The sequence below is a fragment of the Equus przewalskii genome, chromosome 4 (assembly GCF_037783145.1).
Source record: "Equus przewalskii isolate Varuska chromosome 4, EquPr2, whole genome shotgun sequence".
NCBI lineage: Eukaryota > Metazoa > Chordata > Mammalia > Perissodactyla > Equidae > Equus > Equus przewalskii.
In genome coordinates this window covers 13,200,261-13,214,585 of record NC_091834.1, presented here as the reverse complement: position 1 = coordinate 13,214,585, position 14,325 = coordinate 13,200,261, and the positions used below count along the sequence as shown (strand labels likewise).

The 14,325-nt window shown below is 44.3% G+C and overlaps 1 protein-coding gene across 8 annotated transcripts in view; it reads left to right on the top strand.

The window, feature by feature from the left end:
- Positions 1-14,325, top strand: part of GLI3 (GLI family zinc finger 3) — a 263,511-nt gene that overhangs the window by 80,863 nt on the left and 168,323 nt on the right. For 6 of the 8 annotated variants that reach the window (XM_070615493.1, XM_070615492.1, XM_070615490.1 and 3 more), the window contains one exon: positions 5,347-5,589. In XM_070615493.1, coding sequence (XP_070471594.1) covers positions 5,347-5,589 — 243 coding nt within the window. Of the gene's footprint in view, positions 1-1,403; positions 1,581-5,346; positions 5,590-14,325 lie in introns of those variants that run through there. The other 2 variants (XM_070615497.1, XM_070615495.1) reach the window with 1 other exon arrangement.

Sequence of the window (14,325 nt, the reverse complement as noted above, 5' to 3'; positions counted from 1 at the left end):
CACATGGCTGCCTGTGTCTGATCTGGAAACCGGACCTCGCACCTTGTCCTGCTGCAGGATTGGGTTGTCGTGGGGATTGAGTGACATGGTGGAAATGATAAAGCGTTCTATGGAGGGAAAGGATGATTTCTTAAGGAAAGGGGCCATGTTTGCTGGTGAGGGCTCAGCACGAGTCATCTGCATATTGATTGAGGCTCAGACCTGTGTTTTAATCCATTTGAAGATGACTTTATTATATCATTCAGTATGGAAATGATGAGGTTTCACAAACTCAGACCCTCTTAAACATGAAAATATTATTTTCTTATTAGAATCCCGTTCGGCTGGAAATCTGAGTATCCAGTTTTCCCCCCCTCCCCCCTCACATTTTGTTGCCTCCTCCCCGCCCCCCATCCAACCTTCATTTTGGCTCACCGAAATCTGAGTGCCACTTTTCTGGGAAAGCCTGATATTCTGACTTCAGTTTTGTAATTTAATGATGGAGAGTTTCCTTAGTAAACCAAATTTAGAGTCCTAGAATGCTTATCTTATATCCAGACCTTGAACATAAAAGGCATTTTATACCCGCAATTGTTCATTTAATGAGCAATTGCAGAGTGCGGGCCGGTTAAGGGATTGAGCTATATGCACTATTATTGCAAGAAGTATTCCGAAATACCAGAAATAGGACGTAAGCTCTGATCAGGGAGACTGCGAGCACAATTACCTTCTTTTCAAATCCTTCTGTGACACTGCGGGAGGAAAAAGGACTTTGAAACTTGAAAGGAAAGAGCTTGCTTTCAACCTCAAAAGCTAGGAGGAAAGGGCTCTGAAATTTGCTCAGAATTCCCAATTCACCATTAGCCTGTTTCTTCCTTTAGCCTCAAGGCATTCTCCGCTTTTTGAAAAGATGTTAAGAAATTCAGTCACAATAGAGAGCCTAGTTTTGAACATGTTTCACTCGGTCCATTGAGGTCTGGGCTCCAGCCTTTGTGTGGGGTGAATTGAGCTGAGCGGCTAGCTGGTTGGAGAGAGGTGAATGAGGAGTCGCTGTGCAGTCGCAAATTCTGGCAAAGAAAGACGCTCCCCCTGCCTTTATGTTACAATATGCATTCCTGTACAACCCTGCTAGTGGCAATATGTGGAGTTGAGCCTGTTCTTAAGTCAATACAGAGTACTTGGTTTATGGCAACTCTTGTTAAGTTTGTCTTGTAATTGAAGCTGCTGTTGACCTTGCTTGGAGACCATTTGTAAAACCGTTTATTTAGCATAAACTGAAATAATAAACCCTCCTTCTCTCGGGCTGATTGTGATAGGGTGACATTAGTTTGATTTAATGATTAGCCGCCTGACCCTTCTGCTGGAGAGAGCGGCTTGAATAGAGAGTTCACTGGGAAGCACTCAGAAAGAATACTAATGAGCTTGTTAAATTTAGCATGGCTCCAACCACTTTTAATTCCTCTAATGGGAGCAGCACTGCCTGGGAGAGGGAGAGGAGGCAGGGAGACACCGAGAATGTTCCTAGAGGGTCTGCTCAGCTAGAGAAAGCCCACCGAGAGAAGTTTGCAGAAAGTAGCTAGCCAGAGCCTGGGGACTGAGTTGTAAGTATTGTCCGTTCTCTTACACTCTGTGTCTTCTGCGTCTCGGGGCAAGAGAGGAGTAATGGTGTTAAAATGGGATTTAAGGGAACAGTTTAAAATCGATGTTAATTAAGAAAAGGTGAACACGTACGCTGTGGGCTCCTAACCAGCTAATTTTGTTAGAGTGACAGGAGGTGTTCCTAGATGGTGATGCATTGCAGGGGTTTATTTTTTATACTGGAAGAATCGTGTGAAACTTTTAGCTCAAGTCCTAGGCGGAAAAGCTCTTGTTTGTTTGGTTGCGGCGAGAAATTGTACAGCAGTTTGTGAGCAGATGCACGAGAGTGTGTGTTCGAGTCCTGCGTCACGCAACACAATTACTTTCTTTCAGTCCTTCCTCTGTAGTCCAGGCAGAGTTTGCAATGAGGCGACTTTGGAGTTTTCAGAGTTGGTGGTGCTAAGAGTGTCCGACTCGATGTCAGTTTGCTTTTGGATCGGTCTGGAAAATCTGGGACACTTTCTAAACTGTGATGTTTGGGCAGCTCTCCCTTTGGGGGCAGGAATTCATTCACTTCCACTTGAGCGTGGCTATCCAGAAGGAAGGAGGTCCAAAGTGGGATTATGATGACAGTATTTAAAGTAATTTTCCCTGCAACTTTTTTGTGAATTGCATGTTTCGGTTTCCCCCCTGAGCTTGCAGCTGTTAAGCAGAGAAGCACGAACAGTTGCCCTGTGTTTGGCTGTTACAGTCCATTGGCAGATGCTCCTGGACCAGTGGGCTGTTTGCTTACATTTCTGCAGCAGACTTCTGCTTGTTGCCATGGTGGACAGTATGTTTCTGTCAATAATTTGGCCTGGCGGAGCCTGTCTGCACTGACTCTCAAACTTTATTGAACAGCTCGGCTCAGCTGAACAAGATGAGACAGCTTTCGTCTTTTGGCTTGCTGAAGTGGTTGCTGAATTTATAAGAGCAGGCAGGAATATTGCTTGGATAGTTTCCCCTTCACTGTAGAGGGTGCTTTCAAGCCCCGTGGCTGTTTGTATTCGGGAGCATGTGTACTGTCAAGTTTTCATCTGAATGCCCATCCAAAGCAACTCGGTACCCAAGGAAAACTTCCTTGAAATACGCGTCTGCTGGCATTTTTTTGCAGGGGGAGGGCAGGTAACAATGTGGCAGCATCCACGATTGTAAGTCGGTCTCCTGATGCAAGTTTCCACGTTAAAAAAAATTCTTGCCTGCATTTAACTTTTCGAAGGGAAGGAGTTAATTTTTTCTGTGTTAAATTTTTGAACTTTGCTTATTTCCTGTGATAACTTTCGTATTCACATATGTTGGGTTGACGCTCATTAAGAAAATAATTTAATTAAAAAATGAAATAGAAAATTTAAAAGTTTAATACTTTAAAAAAAAAAATCATTTGCTAAAAAATGCGCCCCCGTTTCCACCCACCCGTCCACCTACTGCTGCCTTCTCCCAGGAGGTTGGGGGGAGCATGAGGACTCTGGCCAGACCATGCCAATTATTCAATTATTCGTGAAGTTGGATTCATAAAGTCATCGCTTCCAAGAAACTCACTCTATTACAGGGATGCAGTTTTAAGAGAAGAAAAGTTAATTTCTTCTAGGAAGATTAAGCCAAGGGAATCCTGTTTCAAACCTGGAACAGATTAGTAGAGCTTGGTTATTCATGTTTCCCAGAGAATGCTAATGAGGTGTCACAGCCCCTCTTGGTAAGGGCTTTCTGACTTTCCACAGGAAGGTCCCTTCGACAGAATTTGCAGCTCAACTCCACAAGTTCACTTCAGGTTGAAATTTGAAATAAAGGCGCAAATTAGTGGAAAGTATGACTTTGGCTATTTGTAGGTTATAGGAATTTTTATAAAACCAACTAAGAGTTTCAGTGTTTTTGACACTCTTTTGCTTGTACCTAGCTGCAAACCCTTATTCTGCATAGCCTGCAACTTTACTGCTAATGAAGTACAAGGGTGGACTGGTGCCTGTGAGTTTAGTCAGAAGGAAACATAAAAATGTAGGATTTTTTTTTATAGTTGGTTTTAAATGAGCAAAAGCATGGTTTGAATTGCTTTTCTGAAGATCAATGTGTGAAAATGTAGGATTACACCAATTTTTTTCTTTTAGTAGTTTCTTGACAGATTAAACTCATAATTTATGCCATAATGATAAGGTTTGGAGGTGATCTGCACAAAACAACGCTGAAATAGTGTTTCACAGTTGCCTTGTAGTAGTCAGCAAATTCACTGTAAAGACCAAAACATACCTCATTGTCTGTTCTGTTTTGCAAGGCATTTGGTAGGCTGAAAAAAATATGTTGCTTATTTCTTCAAGTCCCAGACATAGGCTGAGGGACGAAAGTTGCTGCTGGTTTTACGTCGTTCAAGTCATTAGTCAACACAAAACAGGAGTCTTACTTTAGTTGGTATTTTCACGCTCGTCCATGTTTATAATTATACTTCCTTCTGAATTTGTGCAAAGAGCTATGAAACAGCTAAAGAACACTTTTTCTGTTTATTAGGGGCTCACAGCCAGTCATATCTGCTTTATGGAACACTTTGAAGATAAATTTGTGTATTGGGATAAGATGTGTTCAAAATCTGTCCATCTAAAATGTACAACAATATTATTCTTTATGCTCAAATATCGGGCTTTTTTTTTTTTTTTTGAGGATCAGGAATGAGAAACAGTTTTCAAATTAAATGTCTAAGCTTTGTTTCCATCAGCACTTACCTGCCAGCACACGATCTGCTGATTAGAGGCAGAGCTTGTCTGGGCGTTTGCGTTGAGAGTATGGGTATGATTCCAACAGATGAGTTGGTCCACTTGTCGTGGGTTCAGATCGCCAGTTTGGTTTAATTTTATGCATGGGTTCTTGGATCTCCTAGTATAGAAAGGTCATCCAATCACATTTGCAGAGAACCATGGTAGAAAGATGGGAAGTTCCTACAGATCAAAGGGAACAGAAGTATTAGGGGGCTGGAATATCAGATACATGTGGAAATTCATCAAGCTGTTTCTTACATGTCTGAAGAACTGTCTGGACCTCACCAGAGCAGGTACATATATCAGCGTAACTGATGCCTTGCTCACTCCCATGTGGTCTTCCAGTGTCCCCGCCAGTCTCCTCTGAGTTCTCAGCTCTGGTTGTCTGGGCTGAAGCAGGGGCACTGTAGGTTTCCATGATTGGCACCTTTATCCCTTGTAACTGGTGGGTTTTCTCTCTCCTTTCTGGCTCTGTTAAATCTCTCATTGGGTTACGAATATGACTTAAAAACCCCAAAACATGAAAACTTTGGGATCCCTTTCTAACAGGTCATCCTCTGAGGAACAGAGGCCCCTTCGCTCCCTGGATCGCCCAAAGACCCAGCTTCCTCAGCCAGACAAGGGAAGCTGGACATCCACAGCCTTAGGTTGGCAAAACTTCCAGCTCCACGTGGGACCTGCGGGGATATTGGCAAGTCCCTGATGAAAAGCCTCAGTGGCAGACACAGCTGGAAGCTTGTGATGATAACTTGCTGACCCCCTACCTACATCTCAATTTAATAGGCTCGTTTCCTGCTCCTCATCATCCTTCGATTTGTATTTCGGACCCTCATTCATGAGCAGTTTTGTCTGGAGAATATCCCCTCGTGGCATAGCTTTCTAAGTTGCCAAGAATGAAAAATAGGCTTCTTTTTGGGAGGAGGGACAGAGAGGAGACCTAATTGATTACTGTTTTGTAATTGCTCCTTAAAGTGGCTGACAGAGTCTTTCATTTTCATTCTTTCTGCAGAGGATGAAAGTCCTGGACAGACCTATCACAGAGAGAGAAGAAACGCAGTCACTATGCAGCCACAGAATGTCCAGGGGCTTGGCAAGATCAGTGAGGAGCCTTCAACGTCTAGTGACGAGAGGGCCTCGCTGATCAAGAAGGAGATCCATGGGTCCCTGCCTCACCTGGCCGAGCCCTCCGTACCCTACCGGGGGGCCGTGTTTGCCATGGACCCCAGGAACGGTTACATGGAGCCCCACTACCGTAAGTGGTTCCTGCCCCGTGGCACTGTGTGTGTGTGTGTGTGTGTGTGTCGCGCGCGCGCGCATGTGCTTGGGTGAATTACTTGACTTTATTAATATTTGGTATTAATTTATGCAAATGTTTAATTTCTTCTCCACTTTTCTTCTTACTCCTCCTCCATCCTGTCCATTCTTCTTTTTAGGGAGAGCCATTTTCTTACATCTCGAAGCAAGTCAGCCCTCAGTGGGGCTGCCTTCAGGAAGGTGTCCATCTGTGGCTGATCCACATGGACCTTTCCTGGGGACTAGAACCAATTTGCTCCACCCAAGTAGATGCCACGGGAAAATCGGTTGATAGGGGAGTTATTTAAGTGGGCTGCATTAACAGAAGTCTTTCCTAGCAGCTAGTCCCATTTTTAATGATTTTTGCCTAATGGTTGAGGGGGAACAAATCTCTTTTAATGAATTGATGCTAAATTCCCTAATGCAGAAGAATTTTCTGCGTGTTCTACTTTCTTCTCTAACCAGCATACCGGAAACATCAGAAGCTCCTTTCCCAACACTAATAAAGTTTTGCAAATTAACTAGGATCCTGCACATAGGTATACGATGGTTTCCTCCGAAGGCAGAATATAAAGGAAAATATATAAGGGTTGGCTTTATTTCTGGCCTGTTTCTAGTTAAAAAATATAATTTGGTTGTGGAGTAATGAAGTTCATATTGAGGTGGCAAAGCCTACAGCTCTTGATTGCAGATTTATCACCTTGCCAGGATACAGACTGGCCGTTTAACCTCCGTGGCTCCAATTCCAGAGATCCATGGAGCCCCAGAGAGGGGACTGGTTTGTGTTTCCCTTTTTCCACATCATTCAGAAATTTTAGTGTTTTAAGGCAAAAGGTCATTAGCCAGATGACTGATTAGTGAGGACAGCTGATTAGTGCATGTTTTTTTGCTCCAGAAAGTGCCCAGGATAAAAGCTAATTTCATCCCTTCATTAGTTGGCTGGCAGCAAAGGGGGAATGTTCCCTCATCAGGGTGCAGATCAAAGAGTCTGGAACAACCTGAACTCTCAGCAACTGCTTTTCCCCCCCGACCAGATTATATTGTTGGTGAAGAAGGAAGATACGTTTTTTTTTTTAAGGGGAGAGAGTTTTCTTAAAGTGGTCAGAAGCACGGAGGAAAAGCCTTTCTGGATTCTTCTAAGCTTTTCGAAAAGGCTTCAACTTCTCTATTTAAAAAGGGCTTGTCAGTCCTATGGCTGCTGTTGTTTTTACAACCACAGAAATAAGGAGGAGGTGCCGCGTGCATGTTTCTTTCCTCCCCTCATTAAGGTCTATTTCGTTTTATTTTATTTTTCTTTTCTTGTAGGAATGAGAGTTTAAAATAGTGTTGGTAGGGTTTTTTCTCCATGCACATTCCTCAATTTTCTACACATTATTTTTATTTATGCGTCTCCGTTAGATATCATCCATGCAGGAAATGTGATGGAATCTCTATACTTTGTACGTATATTAATATTCCCTGATAATATGCTTACTTTTTAAAAAGAATCAAGTCCAGATTATTAGCCACAAGCTCCTGCGTTGTTTTCGTCTTTATGTGTGAACACCTACTTTCCCCGTCTCATATTTATGATTTGTTTTTTATTCCAGATGCCCACTAATTAGTGGGGTACTTAATTGGTCAGGACAGCTGGCAAGTACTTCTTTTTTGGCTGACGGAAGTAGGCAGATGACCGTTAACTTTCTCTCTATGCCATTCAACTTGCAGCTTGCTCTTGGTCCGTTTGTTCCAACGGTTTGCGCACTGAATCCTCTCCCCATCGTTTGAGGAGCTGGGCGCTCTGCACACCTGGGACCCTCGTCACCTCTTCAGCGGTCACTACTTGGGCCTCCCATGAGTATTAACTAGCACTGGGGCACTGGCGATCTCTTGGTGGGACGTGGAGCTCTTCGTTGTCACTTGCTTTAGAGGACATAGCACCAATAGGTTGGGTATTCTTCAGATTTTCCCGCTGAATTGTTCCAATCACTGTTAAAATTACATAACTTAGAAGCTATTTACATTGTCTATAACCAAATGGCAAATGCTATTTTGACCCACCATCCCAACGTACTTCCTAACTTGGTCCTAAATAAATGATTATCATTACATACATAATATGAACCAGGGGTCCGAGAGGTTACACAGATTGACTCAGGGCTCAGGGCATTTGGGTTCAAGTTTTAGCTTTGCCACATACTGGCTGTGTGACCTTGGCCAAGTGTGCTGACTCCTCTGAGAATCATTTGGGAAATGTCGAAGAGGGGTCATAAGAAGACTGCCTGCCCTATGGTGTTCTCGTGAGAAGTAAGTGAGACAGTGCAAACAAAATAAAGCATTCGGTGAAATCTCTGGCCCATGGCGAGTGCCTCCAAATTACTGTGGTTGTTGTTCTTCTCTGCCTCTCTTTCCTCCTCTTCGTGTTTATACTCCCTTCTCTTCCTTCTCCTTCTCTTCCCGGCTCCCCCTCCTCCTCCTCATCACCATCATCATCTGAATGTGATGAGTTCACAGTTGCAGTTGTGTTTCGTTCAGCGTAGACGGGCTTTTCTCTGCCACCCGCTCACCTGTCTCCCTGAGGTCAGCGTCTCCTGTAAACACAGATTAGAGATCGAGTGGATTGTAAACCTTAGGAAGAGGGTCGGTTGGTCAGGACCGTGCGCTGCGGCCTTCTGACATCGTCCTTTCTCGCTGAACCTTAGTGGATTGACTGTAATTTTTTTCTAGTTGGTAAGTAAAGAAATTTTAAAACTTTGTATGAGTTTGAGAAGTTTTGACATTTTAAATTCTTGGCAGCAAGTGTTTCATGTAACAAATATAAACTTAATACATTTGGAAAAATAAAACGTCCAGAATTATTCGTATTAAATAATTTAAAAATGTCCTGAACTGAGCCTCAAAAATTCACATAGGATATGACTTGACTTATTCTAGAACCCTGTTGGGTTATTTAATCTTTTACCAGCACAATGAGTATGTTTTAGGTGCTTTATAAGAAAATGATCCACCTTACATGGATTTAATTATCCAGATAAAGCTAATGACTGATGTGATGTGAAAGTTGCTACATCTTCGAAGAATTTTTTAGTGAAGGAGAAAAGTGCCCTGTTCTCAAAATGAGACGTCAAAGCTTCGTCACGTTTCCTTATGTTGTCTCGGTCCCGCAGCGCTGTCCATAACACGAGTTCATTGCAGACCTTTGGGAGTTCAAAGGTCGGAAACATCTTTTGAGGCCATTCCCTTTTCCTTTGAGTCGGTTGCCAGCCCCGCCAGCCTGTGGAGAGAAAGGGCTCCCCTAATCGAGTGTAGCTGGGTGTGTGGACACTCACAGTCATGGCTACATTTCTCTGTGGTTGGAAAATGTCGACTTGCCAAGATGCCTAATTTGTGCTTCTATATATACGAACTTTGTATTTCTAAAGTGTGGGCAGGCTTCCTGTAAGACCGGAAAAGGGAAAATCGTTTTTTTCCCCTCAGAAGTACATCTGTAAACTTTTTATTGCACAAGACTTTATTATACTTGGGTATGCAATGCTGCATCTTCACAAATTGCAGTGAGGCGGGACTCAAAAGTATTTTAGGTTTTGTGGGTTTGACTTGAAAAAAGGAAAAGAAGAAAGAAATCCTGGGATGGGGCACTTCAAACATTTGCAACATGTGTTTGGAATAAAATGCACACAGGGGGCACTGGGGGGTGTTCGCTCACAAAGGGTAGCCAGGGATGGGCTGTATATCAAGGCAAGAAATAGACCTTCAAGCTGCATGGCACGGCCATGGTGTGGTGCTGACAGGCTCGCTGCTCCAGGATCACTCGTGCTTTATAATTGGGGAGAGTGTGGGAGGGGCCGGATTTGAGAGACCTGACCTGCTTGTGCTGGAGTCAGGATAAGGGCCCTCATCGCCTGCCCAGAGATCCCACAGCAGTTTCCTTCTGCCCCTGCTCCATCCGTAGCCAGGTGTTTCAAACCACCCTCACCGCCTGCTTTCGCTGACTGCCATGCATTTATTTTTCTATCAACTCGCAAAAGCGGGTGACATAATAGTTAAAGCATTCCGGTACCCCGGCCGACACTTAACTTTTATTCTCTTCCCTGTTACAGAAAACATGTGTCTCATTGTCTCCCGTCTCACTGTGAAGAGTCAAGTTTCCTAACCGTCTCTGCGGGGGTCTTTCTGGGGAGCTCTTGGATTCACTAGTCATGTCATGTAGGGCCCCTGCTGCTTTTGTGAAAAGGGGTAGAAAGATGCCTCCTTTTCTAAAATTTCAGGTCTGTTTTACAGTTTTATAGTTGTGTGAAGACTGTTTTCCTTCTGCCCCCAACGGTTCCCAAGTGGTAATTCCTCCTGGAAAATATGATTCATTCCTCTGTGCACATGCTCTGATTGAAAACATACCACTGGTATTCTTCCTTATGTTTCCCAGCTCAGATGACAGAACTATTAGTTGCTAATTAGCAAAACCTGAAGAATTCGCTGAAAGGAAAGAAACGGAATTTTTAATTGGCTTGCGTTTATTTTCCGTGGAAAGCTGATGTGCTGAGCCCGCTTGCATTTTTGTGTGCTAAAAAAAAAAAAGTAAGTTTTTTTTTCTACCTGTCTGTCTTTATGTCAGGTGACTTTCCATACTCCTTAGAAATACATCGAAAGCGAGTGGAAGAGAAGATGTGTATTTTCCATATTTAATAGATGCACCTGCTCACATTCCTCTTCCTACTGGAGTGTCATCTGGAGACTGTGAAAGATAAAAATGCCTACAGGGCACAAATGAACAGTTTGGCGTTGAGCAAACTGCAAAGGCGGTGACAGTTTCCTGAGCACACAGCTCCATTCTTATCCAGGCTGTCTTACCTCTTTGGAGAACAGTTGATGAGCCAAGCAGGAGCGTTTTGGGGTTTTTTTTTCCCTTGAAAATTAGATTGTTTAACCAGAAAGACTGATGCTGGGTCATACTCTGGGGGCTTTGCTGGGTGTCTTGCTTCCTGGGCTGTTAGTCTTGAGTTGTAGGGGCAACTGGAGTTGGGGAGATGCAAGCAAGTCTGGGAACCTTTGCAAAACTGTTATTCGTGAGCTTCAGAATAGCTCCCTGTTTATTCCTCTCTTTCTCTTAGAAATTCCGTATGACGACCCATGCTTTCTTTAAACAACCAGGAGGTAATGTTTTAAGACTAGAAACAGGGAGCCGCTCCCATAGATTTTTAAAGAGCTACCTTGCAAGGTAACTGCAGAAAGTGGTAGAAATTTGGGGATGATTCTTAGGGTTCCAGATTCGACTCTTCCCACTGAATCTTGACTACGCTTCTACCTAATGTGACTGATTCTATGCATCGGTCTTGGAAGATAGCGAGTGAAAGTGGGAACCACTGTGGCATTTGGAAATTCGTTATTGATTTTATCCATTGGATTTGGGGATGTATTTATCAGAGGGGACCAGGGAGAAGCTTAAAGGCCACCCAGGAGAGGGATAGAAAGAAAAGGCTAAGGGAGACGTGTTGTAGAGAAGATCAGTTGGCCGGTTGGTGCTCTGGCCAGCCCTCCTTCCTGGTGCCGCCCAGCGCAGTCCTCTCCTCAGGCAAGTCAGGCTCGTTCTGGTCTGCTTCTCAGGTGTGGCCCAGCCTGGTCACTCTGCTTCTACTGTCATTCCTCCTGGAATAGCTCTTTGCTTTCCTCCTCGCCTTCAAGTCCTACTTATTCTTCCATCTAAAGACTACTTCCTTTGAAAGTCTTAGGTTCCATCTTACAAGGATCTTTCCCTGCCCTGGACACCAAGTAGACGTGTAATTCTGCCTTTAAACACATCTCAGCCACGACCTTGTGTTGCCCATCTACGTTGGCCTAGTCCCCTTTAAAATAATGTGATAGTCCAGGTGCAGGGCTGAGGTCTTATGTGCACCAGCATTCCTAGGCGGGCCTGGGAGGGCCCATTGACACTACTGTAGGGCAGAGAAGGGGTGACCCATTTGGTTGCTTGACCTCAGTCACACCAGAAGTGAAATTTGTCCAGAGCCTGTCAATCAGAGTGGGCTTCCTGGCAACCTGAAGAGACCCAAGCTCTTGCTTCCATTTTGTAATTGAGTTTAGTCATGCAACCTCCTATCCAAATTTAGTTCCCCAGCCCTTTTTGAAAGCAGGCAGGATTTAAAGTGTTTATGACACATTTATACATTATAAATTATACATTTTTAAAGCATTAAAAATATTTGCTTCCACATACATATGGCACATTCAGAACTGCTAGGAGTCCCTGACGGGGTCGATTGTGGTCCTTTGGGATAAGTTGGCAGTTTACTCACAGACTTGGGTGCAATCCTCATTTTGAGTGCTGTGAGATTAACGCAGGAGATCCGCCTCTCGCGTGCTTTGACGCCCATTTAAAATTGAACAGGTAGGTGTTTTTCCTGCAGTTAAGGTGATCCTGGTATTTGTTTCCCCTTTTCCAAATTTCAGTGATTTGTCTTATCTTCAGTAACCTCTAGGCAATTCATGATTTCGGTAACATCTTTCCAACTTGTTAGTGTCCAGGTGTGCATGTAATCCATGTTAATGGGAGCCTCCATCGACAGATCGATTGCAGATCATGAAACCAATTGTTTAAATAGTCCATATAATTATTTTCCTTTTCTAATTCGGCACCCCCCCAACACAACTGGCAGTTTTTTCAGTTGCTCAGAGTTTCTTCTCCTCCCTGCCTCCCCCCTCCCTCCTTCCTTCCTTCCTAGAGTAAAGCATGAGAGACAGCAGCTCCTGCCGTTTCATAACCACTGCCAACAGCTCTCGTCCCATTTTCTAACAGAGGCGATATTATCCTTGGCCCTCCTCCTTTTTCTTGTATAATTAAAGAATGCTACCTTTGATGTCTCTTGAAAGCTGCACCTCCTGTCCTGCTTCGGCTTTCTTGATCTTGTACCTAGAAATTTGTGCCGTATCTTCATACCTCTTAGTGAGTGGGCAGGCATTTCTCTCTCTGTGCCTTTCACAGTTTGCTTGAGTAGAGGGTAACCGACCTGGCGTTTCGTTGCTCCGGCCTGCCTTCCTGTGTTCAGATAGAGTCCGGATTCGTGCCGTTGTCTTTGAAAAACATCCAATGTCCTCAGTCCTTTTCACTTTTACATTTGGGTCCTACTTTGGGTCTCTCCTAAAACGAATTGTTCTTATCTTCCTAATGTCTTCCTTTCTTTTTGGGGATTCACGCTTTTTTTTGTGTGTGTGTGGAAGATTAGCCCTGAGCTAACATCCGCTGCCAGTCCTCCTCTTTTTTGTTGAGGAAGACTGGCCCTGAGCTAACATTGTGCCCATCTTCCTCTACTTTATACGTGGGATGCCTGCCACAGCATGCCTTGCCAAGTGGTGTGTAGGGCTGTACCCGGGATCTGAACCGGTGAACCCTGGGCCACTGAAGTGGAGAGAGTGAACTTAACTGCTGTGCCACCAGGCTGGCCCCCAGGCTTTTTTTTTTAACCTCAGTTTTTGATGACTTTCTTCCTCTTTGGAACAAAATGAGGCAACTTCTTGATTCCTTCAGCTGTTCGTGTTCTTTGCTCATCTGTCAGTCGTTTGTTAGCTGAGCGTGTGCTTCCTGAGTGTCTGCTAAGTGCTGACCAATGTGGGATAGAAAGACAAGGTCGCTGCTTCCATGGCGCTTCAGGCAGGTGGGACATTAGGACAAGCAGATAAGCCCGTGCAAAAGGGCCACACAGAGGACGTGTCAGAAGAGACAGATGCCAGGTCCTTCGGGAGCAGGGAACACACATACTTGACCCAGACTTGATGAATCCAGACGGCTTCTTGGAGGAAGTGACATCTGAACTATTCCCCGTGGTGGAGAAATAGAGAGGAACTTTTGCAAAGGGCTAGAGGCCAAAGGAAAACCTGACAACTGTGAGGACCTGAGAGGATTCTGCATGGAGGGAGGAGCTCAGGTAGGGGAGTGGCGGGAGAAACGCTGAGAGGCTGCAGGCCAGCAGGCTTCCTGGAGCTGTTCCTCCTCTACGTTAATTCAGGGCGAGCATGAGACCGGTTTCGTGCCTTTTGCATATGTTAACAGATCTTTGGGGAGCTATGTTTCCCATCACTAACACAGAGTTTCTTTGTCACAGAGTTTAACTCACCTCCTCCTTCGGATTTGCCAGTGTGTGATTGCTCTCCCCAGCCCCCCCAACTTCCCTGGCTGCCTGCTCTTCACTGGTCCTCATGTACATGCTGCAGCTTCCCCTGGGTAGCGTGTCGTAATTTCCCCTGAAGACAACAAAATCTATTTCTACTTCTCAAACTGCTGAGCTTTTCTGTACCAGATAACCCTGCTAGTCACGATACCTTGATCTCAATGTACAAATTGCAAACATTGAAAAAGAAGTATGGCTTCATTTCCAGTGAATTAAGAGTATTCTCTATCAAGACATGTTTTAACTTCAAAATATAATTTTCACAATTTAAAAAATCCTTGAGTTTCATTTTATTAGAAAATTCGCAAATCTGCTAATATCAGTCAAACTAGAGAAATTGTGCAGAGGGCCCACGGCGGGGCTGGGAATAGGGGCCAGAAATAACAAAGTGAAATTCAGCTGGGAAATCCAGTAGCTAATACAGCTGGGGGGAAACGAGAACAAAGATGTCCAGTGGTGGGATAAGCCTGCAATCCGGCCTGGACAGAAGGAGTCTGAGGGGAGATGGTGGGACCCCCGAGGAGGAGAGCGGTCCTCTCGGTGGGGGGCTGTGGGGC